Source organism: Amphiura filiformis, chromosome 2 (assembly GCF_039555335.1).
Source record: "Amphiura filiformis chromosome 2, Afil_fr2py, whole genome shotgun sequence".
NCBI classification, from domain to species: Eukaryota; Metazoa; Echinodermata; class Ophiuroidea; order Amphilepidida; family Amphiuridae; genus Amphiura; species Amphiura filiformis.
The window spans coordinates 16,589,133-16,603,375 of NC_092629.1; the positions used below are offsets into that span (position 1 = coordinate 16,589,133).

At 36.1% G+C, this 14,243-nt stretch overlaps 1 protein-coding gene across 1 annotated transcript in view; it reads right to left on the reverse strand.

The window, feature by feature from the left end:
• The window catches only part of LOC140138596 (gamma-aminobutyric acid type B receptor subunit 2-like), a 61,111-nt gene that overhangs the window by 12,700 nt on the left and 34,168 nt on the right, over nucleotides 1-14,243 (reverse strand). The window contains exons 3-7 of the mRNA XM_072160380.1: nucleotides 13,976-14,146; nucleotides 10,342-10,446; nucleotides 7,932-7,997; nucleotides 6,751-6,840; nucleotides 932-992 (exon numbers count right to left, since the gene is read on the reverse strand). Coding sequence (XP_072016481.1) covers nucleotides 932-992; nucleotides 6,751-6,840; nucleotides 7,932-7,997; nucleotides 10,342-10,446; nucleotides 13,976-14,146 — 493 coding nt within the window. The remainder of the gene's footprint in view (nucleotides 1-931; nucleotides 993-6,750; nucleotides 6,841-7,931; nucleotides 7,998-10,341; nucleotides 10,447-13,975; nucleotides 14,147-14,243) is intronic.

The following is a 14,243-nucleotide window of genomic DNA, read 5'->3' on the forward strand; positions in this document are numbered from 1 at the left end:
AAAGCATAAATAAAGGTAAACATTATTTCAGTAGAAAAATATCTCAATCCTTTTGTACAATTATTTGTCTTGTCAGAAGGAATAGTTTAATTGCTGTATCTGTAAAGTTTATGGACAGAAACGTGTCAAAGGTCAACGCACTTTGGACTGGGGCCAATTTACTAATACGGTTAACATTGTCGAATTTAAATTTGACAATTTTAACCGTATGAGTAGATTGTCCCAGCCAAAGGGGTGTTAACCTTTGACACGTTTCTGCAATAACGTCGTAACTTCGCAGATAGAGCAAATTATTATTTGGTTCACCTCAAGTTCGGTTGTGACATCGGTGCTTTATCACGGCGGTTGCACTTTACAAGTGTGCCTTAGTATGAAAAACCATACCCATTCTCCCGGCTTTTTTCTTTGGAGTTTCGAGACGTTCCAACTGTTGAGCTGATGTACATTACTTGAAGACACCTACAATGACAGTGGTATGTCCTATGTGAATTGGGCTAGACCATGGCTAGACTTAAATAGGCCTATTATATTATGTTCCCATTCACAATGGCCATACCACTGACTATACAGGTGTCTTCAAACAATGAACAGCAATTCAACTTTTGGAAGGTCTCAAAACCCCACAACGTGCGGCTTTACGCTCATTTCGTGAGAGCAGGTCACAAACTGAATAGACCACCGTCAAAGATCGACGAAGCACGCTGACAACCTCTCAACTCAGGTGAGTGGAACATTCAATCGTTAATTTCGAGAACTTTACATTTTAAGTGTGGCATCAAAGTACACCTAACAAAGTCTCCAAGAGTTCATATCAATGTTATTGCTTTTTTAATTGTGCTCAAACTTATGGCAACTCCAAAGTAGTGGGGAATTTCGTGTTTGATGCGTTTTAATAATACATTTATTACAGTAACCTTGTGCGAAACGATACCTTGTAATTGTCGAATTTGTATAATTCCTACACGGTCACCATCACGAAAACTCAGAGGACCCTGTGAAAAAAACACATGACAAATTAATTTATGTATTGTGTTGTTCATCTCGTTCATTTTAGGCACCACATTTAGTTGGGACCTGTGGCGCTATCGGTCTCCCGATGGGTACCAATGACTCTATCATACCCTAGAGATGCGATAAATTGTATCGAGCATAATTCGCCATAGAAGTAGTGAAGTAACAGCGTGAACTACTACAGCGCTAGGTGACATTTTTTTTTAAGTATTGCCTTTCACTAGACGTACGCTGTAATACTGCATCGCACCACTGATTAGGATAGGCATAAAGACCGTAATCGTAATGCTTTGGAAATTTCACATTATGTAGAGTCCATGCACGTTTCACTCGCACCCATTTTCAATTAGTGTTTTTGAAAAGAGCGGTATTGTATTCAATCTATGATTGCACACATACACAGACATGACAGGGGATAAGCATACCTAGTGCAGAGCAATGCATTCAAAAACTGTTTTCACCTATCGCTATGGTGATTATTCCTGCTACATCACTACTTCTACGGCGAATTCGCCGGCGAAGTGACGTAATAATCGGATTAACTACCATAGCAATAGGTGAAAATAATTATTGTTATTATACCGCGCCCACTAGTACGTTCAAGTGTACCTCTGCATTTAACCATATCATGCTGATCACACTCACCTGTAAGAAAAGAGCGGTTTTTTATTCAATCTATGATTGCAGACATATACAGGTAAATAGTGCAACCTGCTATTAGTGCGGCGCGATAAATTAAAATATGGTAGTTAATCCTATTACTAGGTCACTTCGCCGGCGAATAGAGAATATTTACATTGTGCTATTACTGCTGGCTATTTAAAGGATGACTCCGGCAATCATAACATTATGCCTTACATGTTAGAAAAACAATTATCATGCACGAATCACGTGGTTTTATTTGAAATAAACTCATATTGACCATAAAAACGAATAAAAACAGCCGGCTCTCAACACGCGATATTCAAAATTCCCGCGACGAAATTGTCTCCCGGAATTGTCTAGTGCAATGACGTCATGGTTACTTGTGCTCAATTGTTCTCAGCCTTCATTGTTTTACTAGGACGTTATTGCACTGGACAATTTCGGCACCCGGGAATTTTTAATATCGCGTGTTGAGACACGGCTGTATTAATTCGTTTTTATGGTCAATATGAATTTGTTTTAAACAAAACCACGTGATTCGTGCTTGATAATTAATTTTCTATCATATAAGGCATAATGTTGTGATTGCCGGAGACATCCTTTTTATAAATTTCGACGATAGCATTATATGATAAAGATGAATGCCAGTATATGCGAGTGATGGATTAATGTCATACCGATACTCCAGTAAATCTTGTTTCATTCAGCAATTCAAAGAAGATTCTCCCCATTTCTTTGTCATCATAGGTGAAATCTTCCAATCGAAGTCCTTTTGTTTGAAGAATTGGCACAGCTTTATCAAGCATCAGTGCAATAGCCCAGGCAGCGTCGTAACCTAGCGGATTATAGGCATTCCATACATAATTGGCCCATTGTGGCGCCTTCATGTAATCAGTGAGCATCTCCACGTATTGTACAGCAGTCTGTTGAGAAAGAGGTATGGTAAACAAGTAAAAATAAATAAATAAATAAATAAATAAATAAATAAATAAATAAATAAATAAATAAATAAATAAATAAATAAATAAACAGGAACGGAAAAACAAAAAAATTAAGCTAAGAAAGTAAGGAAAGGAAGGAAGGAAAGAAAGAAAAAAAAGGAATGAAAGAGAGAAAGAAAGAAAGAAAAAAAAGAAAGAAAGAAAGGTAGAGAGAAAGTAAGAAAAAAAGAAAGAAAGAAAGAATGAAAGAAAGAAAGAAAGAAAGAAAGAAAGAAAGAAAGAAAGAATGAAAGAAAGAAAGAAAGAAAGAAAGAATGAATGAAAAATACATGAATAAGCATGTCTATAATGGTGGTATTAAATTTAAACAAATATGAAAATAATGATAATAATTATATTCAATGACAAATTTCCTACATTATACTTTATGACTAAGTTAAGGGAAGGGGTATGAACGTTTGGACAGTATTTATTGTGGGACATTAGAGCACATCAGACATATCGAATTGCATTCTGAATACGAAGAATGGCCTTCTGATGTCAAATAATTTTGATTTTTTGAAATTCGCAATGTAATACACATTTTATGGCAAATCATTTAACAGTAAACTTTATAAATCCGATGATTTCTACCTAAAGTGTATGTAGGTGGGATGAAAAGCCCACGATCAATTGAAAATTTTGACCTTTCGTATTGAAGATAAGGATTTTTTTCCCAAAACCCAAAAAATTAGGTCTTTTTAGGAAAAATCCATATCTTCAATATGAAAGGTCAAAATTTTCAATTGATCGTCGGCTTTTCCTCCCAGCTACATACACTTTAAGACTATATCATTAAATTTATATAATTTACTTCGAGGACTGTTATATCTCCAAAATGTGAAAAATATCAAATTTTAATAATTTGTCATAAAATTTGTATTATAGCGTGAATTTCATAAAATGAAAATTATTTGATATCAGAAAGACATTCTTCGTATTCAGAATGCAATTTGATAGGTCTGATGTGCTCTCATGTCCCACAAAAATGCTGTCGAAATGCTCAAAACGCTCATTCCAGTTCCCTTAATAGATCATATTTTTACTAACATTTATAATAATAAAACAATTTGTTATGATTTATATAAATCATACAAAGATTCTTGTCATTTGATTGGCCAATTACTACTAGCTGCCATAACAACGCTAATAAACTATAGCGCGCGGTGACTACCTCAACTCGCAAATGATAGGTGTGGGTGTTACTCCGGAAACAAATGTATCTGAGTAACAGGCCAGAATATGTTTCTCAAATACAAATTACAGTATCATGTATATGCTGACGATACGCAGTTGTACATGTCCTTCAAACCCACCCAAGAATGTGCTGATCAAACCACTGAGTGTATCGAATCATGCATTTGTGAGATCCGTAAGTGGATGCAGGAGAATTTTCTATAATTGAACGATGAAAAGACTGAATTTGTTTTAATTGGTTCTCGACAACAGCTGTCAAAAGTTAATGTCCCACATATTACAATAGGAGATTCTAACATCACGCCTTCACTGAGTGCACGTAATTTTGGACTCGTCAATGTCTGTTAATACTCATGTATGAAGTATTGTACGTTCAGCGTCACTCCATATCAGAAGCATTGGTAAAATAAGAAAGTACTAAAAGTCCTCATGCTACTGAACAAATTGTTCACAGTTGTGTAACCTCCCGGCTTGATATGGGCAACTCCCTCTTGTTTGGCCTTCCTCAAGATCAGATTGCACGTCTACAGCGTATTCAGAACACTTCTGCGAGCTTGGTCACTTTAACCAGAAAGAGATCTCACATCACTCCAGTTTTAAGAGAGTTACATTGGCTGCCGGTTGGTTACAGAATTGTGTACAAACTGTTGATCATTGTTTTTAAATCACTAAATGATATTGCACCAGAATATATCAAATGTCTACTTCAACCATATAACCCTCCTCGTATGCTCCGTTCCAGTGACAAATCGCTTCTCTGCGAACCCCGTTCAAAACACTCTTGGGGGACAGGGCTTTTTCAATTGCTTCACCACGTCTCTGGAATACTCTGCCAACCCACATTACACGGCCCTGCAAGGTGCTAACACTTCAAAGTGTTCATAGTTCTGGTCGCTAGGGTTCAAATCCCCGCACATGCATGGAATCCTACGTAATATGTATCATGTTCGCTTCCATCTAGCGATCAATAACCTGAATAACCATTGTGTAATTCAATTCAATGGACAAGCTCATACACATGTGGTTCTTTGATGTCAATCGCATACAATATAACCCGTGATCAATAATGAACGTTGGTCAAAAGACGAGCTTACTGAAGTGAAAAAGTATGTACATGCAGATTCATCATTTATGCATATTGCCTTGAAAATCATAAAAAGCAACTGCTTGATCAACCCAAATGATTTTATTAGCGTTATTTCTAAACCAAATTTCAAAACCACAAAGTGTTTTACCTGACTTTTGACCCAGAAATGTATGAATTTGATGAGAAATTGTGATGAAAAATAATATTTTACAAGTCAGATTCAGAAAGAAAATCTCATTACACACGTTAATTACATCACAATCCAAACATAGATGGTTAAGTTCATGGAGAATGTTACAAACTGTTGTATGTTTTGCCATATTGTTTTTCTATAGGGAATAATGTTTACTCGTTAAAATCGGACATGAAAACCTATCAAAAACACAACAAAAACGTGCATCGCTATTTGTATGCATGAAACAAATTATAAGAATTGTACAGAAGTGACCTAACACTTATCAAGGCTGTATCTTGAGAACGCGCATGGCCTGGTGCTAGAATCTTGGCAAGGACACTCTGGTGAAATAAAGAAAAATATATGTGATTGATTTTGTGTGACTTTTGAGCGTTAAATGTTTCAAAATTTAAAATGAACAAAATGCGAGTAACTATGATGTCATCAACATGACCATTATATTTATGATAAATAATTATTGCGCCCTAAAAAAGAAATGGTAAACAAATGGTTTGAATACATCGTACGACCTTATAGTAACTGTATCTAGAAATTTGTGCAAGTTACTTGTCAATTTTCGCCAGAAACGAGCTTTTTCCTATGGTTACTGCCCAGCTCATTAGCGCGATATGGGATATTCTTTACCTCGAGTTTACTGCCCTCTGTTGACGACAGGGCTTCGAACTCTTATCAAGGCGATCTAAGAAGTGCAGGGCCGTGATTAAAGTACATCTTTAACACAGTTTAAAAGTTCTTTAAAACTCATTTAATGAAAGAAGCATTTTACTGATGTGCATCACCATATTTTGTTCACCTATTGATTGCTGTTCATGTGTAGATTAAGTTGAAATGTAAATTAATTTTTATTATGTAGTTTAAGTTAATCTCTGTATCGCGCCTTGAGCGCCATTGATTTGGTGGAGATGTGCGCATTAGAAATTCACATTATTATTATTATTATTATTATTATTAATTAAATCCGGGAAAATGACGTTTTTGAGCATTTCCGAAGCTACAGCTTTCCTTAATTACAGTGATTTATTTCAAACATAGTGACCCCAAAATAGTTCCTTTTGGTTTTAATAGTTAAAGAACATTCCAGGATACTATTATACATTAAGAAATTATTTTCCTAAAATTTTATATTCATTTTAAGTTCAGATTTCCCAAACGGGATATACAGTATCTCCGGAAGGGAAAGTGGTATGAAGGTCAAACAACCACCAAAATGTGTAATTTTACCCACACTATAATGCCATGTCAGTAACACAATTTCAGCCAAAAGTGGACGTAAGGGGTTTTGAAACAAAGCTCGTCATTTGTATAATGCAACGGCTGGAAAGGATTTAGTAAAATACATAAAGGGCACAATGTTTGATATTTTATGTAAGTTTGAAGACATTCCATATCCTAACCAATAGTGTTACGCCCCTTTAAGAACCCAAAACAAAAGCAGAAGGAGGGGTGGAGGAAGATGAGAAAGAGAAGGAGCGGGAGAAAACGAGGAGGAGGGGAGGGAGGAGGACGAGGACGGTAGAGTTACTCACAATATTTGCAACAGTCAGATCAGAACTGGTACTTAGTAGCAAACTCTCCGTAGAGATATAGTAAGAACTTCGAGCAGCTTTACGCATTTCTTCCAAGGTGCAATGCACGAAGTCGTCCTGTTCTTCCCACCATTTTGGTGCGTACCATCCTAACAATAGCCACACGTAACCGTCGCCAACCATGTTGTTCTTATAAGCCTATTAAGAAATTAATTTTGAACAAATCAATGACCCATTAGTCAGAAGTGTAGCTACTGATAAGATTGTTTAATAAAAAAAATCGAAAGATGACACGGAGGGACATGATTTGATTGATGGGGAAAGTGAATTCTACAGAAGAGCACCTTGAATCCTAATGGTAAATATCAGCAAGTATAGTTTTGATTAAATTAATATAGATGTTATTTTTCTTTTGAGATGATCGTAAATACTTTCGTTTGTACCGAATAAGTTGTTAGAGCTGGACAGGATTAGATAATGCATCTATTAAAAAAATAATATACTCATTACATGGTTTATTTTTAAAATTAAGATGTTTTTCAAGTGTTAGGATACTTCTTTTTGGCGCAGTATTGTTTATTATTATTAATATGAATATTACATTAATTGTTTTAAATCATAAAATTAAATTTTAAATATTTAATGTGAGTTTATATAGCATAAACTAGGTAACAATTTAAAACGCTAATGCCATATCGAATTGCTTTCTGAATACGAGTACTGTCCCAACACGCTAAGTCTGTTTGTCCTCCCGAAAGACGAGAAGAACATCGAGCAGACCAGTGACGTTGTTGTATAAATATCCCTTGCAAGGCTCATAGTATATAAGAAAGAAGCCTATGGTTCACAAGAGCAAACAGAAAATAATCAACTTCAGAACAACACCAATCAGCAATTATACATTACTGACCACATTGCTCACGAAAATCATGGATAAGTGCAACAATCTTGGACAAAGACTCAACTACATTTGCCAAAAGAATAAAAGGATGTAATCCAAATTCGCAAAAAAGAGGGGGCCAAGTAATCAACCGTGATGAAGTTCTGGTTTCCCTCAATTCCCTCAATCCAATGCTGAAAACAAAAACATCTGTCACAGCGGCCAAGTCACTGGCGAAAAGCTAAAGTGTGTACTTTTTCAATGCACTATGATTTGTCAAGCAAAAATGATTGAATTGTGTTAATGTATTTCATGCTTTTAATATATATGTAGAGTGTCTTGAGATCTTTGATGTAATTCCAAATTATATAAATAAAAATAAAATTATTGTTTATAATTTATTATTTACCTCGCATAAAACACCTCTTGCTTTTGTAGCATACATATTTGATGCTATAATCCTGGCATCAATCGCCTGTAAAGGAAATAAAACGAAAATACGTATATTTTCAAGAGCTTAAACTCATGAAATAAATTGGATTATTAAAATTCCACAATCCCCTGTGGAAGATTTGGAAATATCTTCCGAAGAGGGAGTATGAATTTCAAATGGAATGAACACATTCGGGAGAATTTTATACACCCTAAGTACAGACAAAGTTTCCAACTTGAATCTTCCACAGAAGGAGGGTGATTTAGAGTTGCTTACTGTACAAACTCTATTTCCACAATCTTCGGGTGGTTTTTACCTCACTGACCACTTAAAACTGACTGGATATGAAAGACACTAATGCACCTGCTGATTGACCCACTTGAACCTCTGGAGTCTGGATGGTATTTGACCTGAACCAGTATAATCTTTATAATGGATTTTCTGAACAAAGCATAAGAGGGTAATTTGGCCAGGGCCGGATTTACCATAGGGCCAGATGGGCCCGGGCCCAGCCCCCCCCCCCCAAATATTTGGGGCCCCCAAAATTGCCCTGTGTAGTGTGCATCTTCCATTTGAGCCGAAAACACTATGTTTTGGGCCAAAATATGGTACAGAAATTGAAAACATTTTGAGCGCTTCGCGCGCACTGGCCTGTTATATAGCAAAATTCATCTTCAATTTGGACAAAAATAATCTAAATTTGAAATTTTTTCACGCGCTCCGCGCCCAAATGTCCTAGTAACATCTACACATTTGGCCACTTGAGGGCACATGCCTTCTTCACGGTGCGTTGGGGCCTCCAAATTTTGGCCTGACCGAGGCCCCCCCCCCCCCAAAAAAAAGGTAAATCCGCCCCTGAATTTCCTATGACCCTGACCAATGGAAACAAAACCAACAGTTCTTCTGATAAACTTTAATAAGGCTAAAAAATGATGTTTGCTTGTCCTCCACAACTTTTTCAGAGTTATGTCGGTCGGTCGGAAAAACTTTTTTTTTTCGATTGCACTCCCAAGTTCCTACCCTCTAGCTATCATCGATCTCATTTCCTACACTTGTCTAACTTTCCTCGACTTTAATACACCGCAAACGAACTATGCTTTCAACCTATACATTATCCATATTACTGTTGTATACATCTAATAGTGTGAAATTAATTCGAACGCTGCAAACCCGGTCAAATAAAACTTCAATACCGAGCTTGCAGCATATTCAGTACATAAAAACTATATGCGGCGGCATGTTCCTTACACGCTGCCTGCAGACCAGATACGAACGTTGCGTTGGCGTTGTTCAAAATATAGACATAGACTATTCAAAAATAATTATTTTTTTTATTTTAAGCATAAAATACACATAAATCTCTAAATATGATGTTTCAATAACTATCTAATCTGTTCATATGTGTCATTTAATTCGAACAAGTAAAATAGGTCTGTCGGTTGTTAAAAGTTTTTAAAAACTTTTTTTTTTTTTTTTTTAAACTTTTTCAGTCGAGCGATAACATACGGTCGGTCGGTGAAGGACAAGCAAACAATCTTTTTTGAACTACACAGCATTGTTTAGCTGAATAACCTTGGTACGACCTTTGCCTCTAATCAAGTTTAGGGGTCATAACATGTAAATTAGAGTAAGAGTATGCAATGGAATGAAAAGGCGATTTTCTTCGTTTTACATCATGTTGTTCGGATCAAAATTAATCTGACAGTGAAAACTACAAACGTCTACAAGCATATAGTGTGTTTTGATGAAAGCTAAATTAAAACGATACAACCGTAAATGTGCCAATACAATAGATTGGTCTTATAATAGTATTGTTTGTATAATTATGTTTGTATCGGTAACTAACTTGCTCAAACTCCATAATATTTTAATTTTGTCGATGAATGGCGTCTGGATTAATTCAGCTTTCATCAAAAGCACACTACGATCGTAGACGAAGTTTTAAGGTATTGTTGAAATGGGCCTACTGCTATTTCCCCGGCAGTCAAGTTAGCTCAATCGATAAGGCGTTCGACTATGGTGCGAGAGGTTGCGGGTTCGAACCCTGGCGGTGCCGAGTACGCTCTCGTGGAAATTCCCCTGGACAAGGAACTTACTGCTAATGTGTCTCGTTGTAACCCGTACGAAATTCGGGGAGCTGATCCTGGTTGCGATGGTTATTTGTGGAATGTCTAGGGTGTGCGCTCTTGAAGCAGCAAAGTCCCTGAATTGTTGTGAATGATGTGGGGCCGTAGTGGTCAGCGACAACCTGTAAAGTATGCTGAGGCTTGTGGATCTACGTCTAGGCGTTGTGCCTGTGCGTAGCGCACTATAAATCAATGCGCTTTTTTCCCCCATATCATTCATGTAAATTGCTCCAGCTATTCTGGTTGACTTAAGAACTTACCTTCAAATTTTGAATTTGATGTGAAGGATCATCCGAAGCGAAAGTTTCTGATGTAAGTATCGTGATATTGGCCTCTTGGAGTTCTCTAATGAGATGGTCAGCCGCCTTCGAAAAAAATAATTGGAAGAACATACTGCAGTAACTGTGCATTTTCCTATACACAATACACAGTGCTCTCACCATTGAGGTGTGACCTCTACAAACAGTGTATGTTAGAGGTATAGGGCATTTCCTATTTAACGTCACTGTGTGAAAAATAACTGGTCAATGTTATTTGTACTCTCTGAAATTCTAGGAAATATAGTTTTGTATCATGTCCTAAATTTTTAGCTAATTTAGATATTTGGAAATATTCGCACTTTGGTGTTTTAATAAGTAGGGCACGGCATGGCCTGCAAAATTCCCTGTGTAAATCGAATGCAACTTTTAGTGACGATCACTCATTTGTAGACTGCTCTCTTCCGAAGGGCATTAAAACTAAATCACTTACGGATATTTTTGTACTTGTTGTCAATCAAGAATAATGTATACATTACATGTAGGCTAAAAACTGAGTATGTGGGGCATCTGCAAATGTTCGTACCACCCTATTATGTAAATGACAGATAACAGCAAAAACAGCTCCCATATATCTGGCCATAACTTTGGTCAGTGCTTGCACTGACCAAAGTTACGCAGCGAGTCAGGGGATTTCAAGTGGGTTATTATTGATTGGCAAGTGCCATATTTGGGCATAAGTGCAGTCCACCATTCAATGTGGATGATAGACTATTCTTTATCGATTGATTTTGCTGGAGTCATTTCCTTCCTGTTAACCAGGTTTAAGTATGGCAAAGGTCGAATCATGTTTGCGAAATTGAGAAATTGAGAACTGAAGTGGAGGATACAACTAAAACTTTCATACAATTAAGGCTGATAACCCTGGAATTATGGAGACTGTGGCCTCATAACTGATAAATTGTTGGTCTAAAGTTACAGTTATATATAAGGTATATATTTAGAATAGCAACAATTTGACGAATTCAACTGTGACATCAGATTTATGTAAACATGCTCGGTTTTGGAGATAAAAAAGTTCTCTAACCAGGGCGATTAGGGATCTATTCTGGCGACTACTTCAAATCTAAAATTTAAAATGAAAATACTTTCTTAAATTTTTCTGTCTGTAGGACAGAGATAAAAGGATCGATCACAATATCCGACGAGAGCTTAGCTACGATAATGGAAAACCACCTGACCAAAACCAAAATTTAAACCAGGGACTTGAAAGGACTCATTTTCATTGAATTAATCGAAACAATCATTTAGTCTTACGAAGGCCAGGCCAAATATTATCTTTATGGGTAGAAACAAAAAATAAACTTCTAGGCTACTCAAATTCGGTACACTAGCTCACCGGAGCGCTTTCATCGGGTCAACCAGTGTCTTCAGCGAATGTTAAGTTTTGTTGTCGTTAGTTGATTCCAGGGGCAATTCGAATACTATAGCGGACGAACTCACAGAAAGTGTACTTTTGACCCAGCAAACACAAAACGTTTTCGACATCATTCGCAAAATGTTATAAAAGGTTGTCAGAAAACGTTTAAATGTCGGGTTACATAAAGGGTATATTAAGAGTATAAAACGTTTTCATAACCTTAAAAAGCATATTTTGATAATCTACTGCTCAGCAAACAAAAATGTTTTACAGAAAACGTTTAAATGTCGGGTTATATAAAGGGTATAAAAACGTTTTAATAACATTCCAAAAACATTCTTGAAAACTTGATACAAAACATTTTAAACAAAATGTTATTTTGGGGTTGAAAAAATATTTTGCGAAAAATGTTTGCCCAAAATATTTTCAATAACGTTTTAAAAATGTTTTCATGACCTTTATATAACCCGACATTTAAATGTTATTAAACGGTTTTGAAAAAAACATTTTAAGAACATTTCTGTGTTTGCTGGGTTCAAATATTTTAACATAATGTTATTTAAGTATTGACACAATATTTGGCAAAAATGTTTGCAGAAATAGTTTTTTTTGAAAACATTTAAAAACGTTGTTGTAGTGTGTTTTCATACAAAACGTTTTAAAACGTTATCATGACCTTTATATAACCCGACATTTTAATGTTATTAAAACGTTTTTACCTAAACCAAAAGCCAAAATATAACTTATTTAAAACGTTTTAAAAACGTTTTTGTGTTTGCTGGGGAAGTACATGTGTTTCAGTCACAATTTCTCTGAAGTGTACAGATCTTTGATAGAAACTGATACAGTTTTACATACATAAAGCTATTTCTTTTTCTTGGCACGGTTTGCTGGTTTTGACCCGTGCCTACACTTCCTAAACAATTCTAACCTTTTATTCAGGAAGTTCTTGAGATTGATTATTTTGATTATTTCCAGCTTTTCATCCATGTTACACTGCCCTGATTATCCCCTTTCTGTGTTAGACTCCCTTACAATTTCCCATTTAGTTGAATAGTCCCTGCCCTTCTTCTTTAAAGCCATATTATAACATTTGCTGAGGAAGACGCCTTCACTGAATTTTTAAAATTCCTTTTTTTACACGATTAAATTGTACTTTATTAAAACAATATACCCTGCAAAAATCAAGACTCTATGTGCTGTAGTTTGGTCAAAATCCAAGATTTTGAATAAAACGCCGGAACCGGCGCTTTATTATTACGATGGAATTATTAGTCGAACGCATACACGATGTTCATAACACACAGTACGTACACGGCGTGCGGGACGGTGATATACACAACAAAGGGTCGTACCACAACATGACCGAATGAGTGGTACGTATTGGCGACATGTGCGCTGGTAGTAAATTCCAATTTTCTTTGCTTTGCCGCAGTTGTTCGGCTCAAAAATAATATATTTGACAGTAAAAGCTAACATTTTATGGCAAATAAATGCTAGTCTATTTTGTTTGAAAATGTTATAATATGGCTTTAATTCCTTAATGTGTTTCGATGCATTTTACTAGGTTTTTGGTGACATTGTTGTTGTGCATTTTTATTATGGCACCCATGTTGTTCATGCAACTGTAACTAACTTTGGCGCAGTTTCTGTTGAAAATTTTGTGAAGCTTGCTTCCTGAGGGAAAGGGCCTATCCAATAGTTTTAGGAATGTGCCCCATGTTAGATTTTTCTGCTATAAGGTGAATTGAACCAGAGTACTTTTCTCTTTCTGTTCTCCTTCTTTCCCTTAGCGCTTCCATCTGTTGTGCTGCCTTTGTTATACTTTATTTGTTCCTTGTAACCGTTTTTATTGGTGCTTATTCAGATTGGTTGGTTATTAGGCTTCCTAATGGCGTGCACCCCTGTGCTTAAGTTCATGCTTACATCCAGGAAGTCTACTTTATTTAAATTCTCCTGCACTTTTATTTTTAGACCAAGTGACTGGAAAATCCGTATTAAATTTTTTTTATCTTATTCTATCGCATTGTGTGTCATTCTATCGCATCGAAAGTCTACTCTACTCTACTCAAATGATAGATCTTATTCTTCCCTTTCATTTGACGCCACAATTGTGATTGCTGCGCTTTCGTTTGCCTTGTCTGATGCAAAATAAGTTTTTTACCCCTATGTTTCTTTGTTATTGCAACATTAAAAAAAACCTTTAAAAATTCTTACCAGTGAGAAAATTTCATGTTTTCCATGTATCGTGCCAACTTTGTTCCATCTAAATTCTTTCATGAGATGTATCCTAGCTGGGTTAAACATTGTATCTGGTATAACGGTTCTGTAGAAGTATGGGTAGTCTATTCGGTTAGAAAGAGATGGAGCTGCTGCACTGTAGGAGATCTATATGGGTTAAGCATAGTATCTGACATAACGCTTCTGTAGAAGTGATGGTAGTCTAATTGGTTGGAAAGAGTTGAAAGAGTTGAAAGAGTTCGAG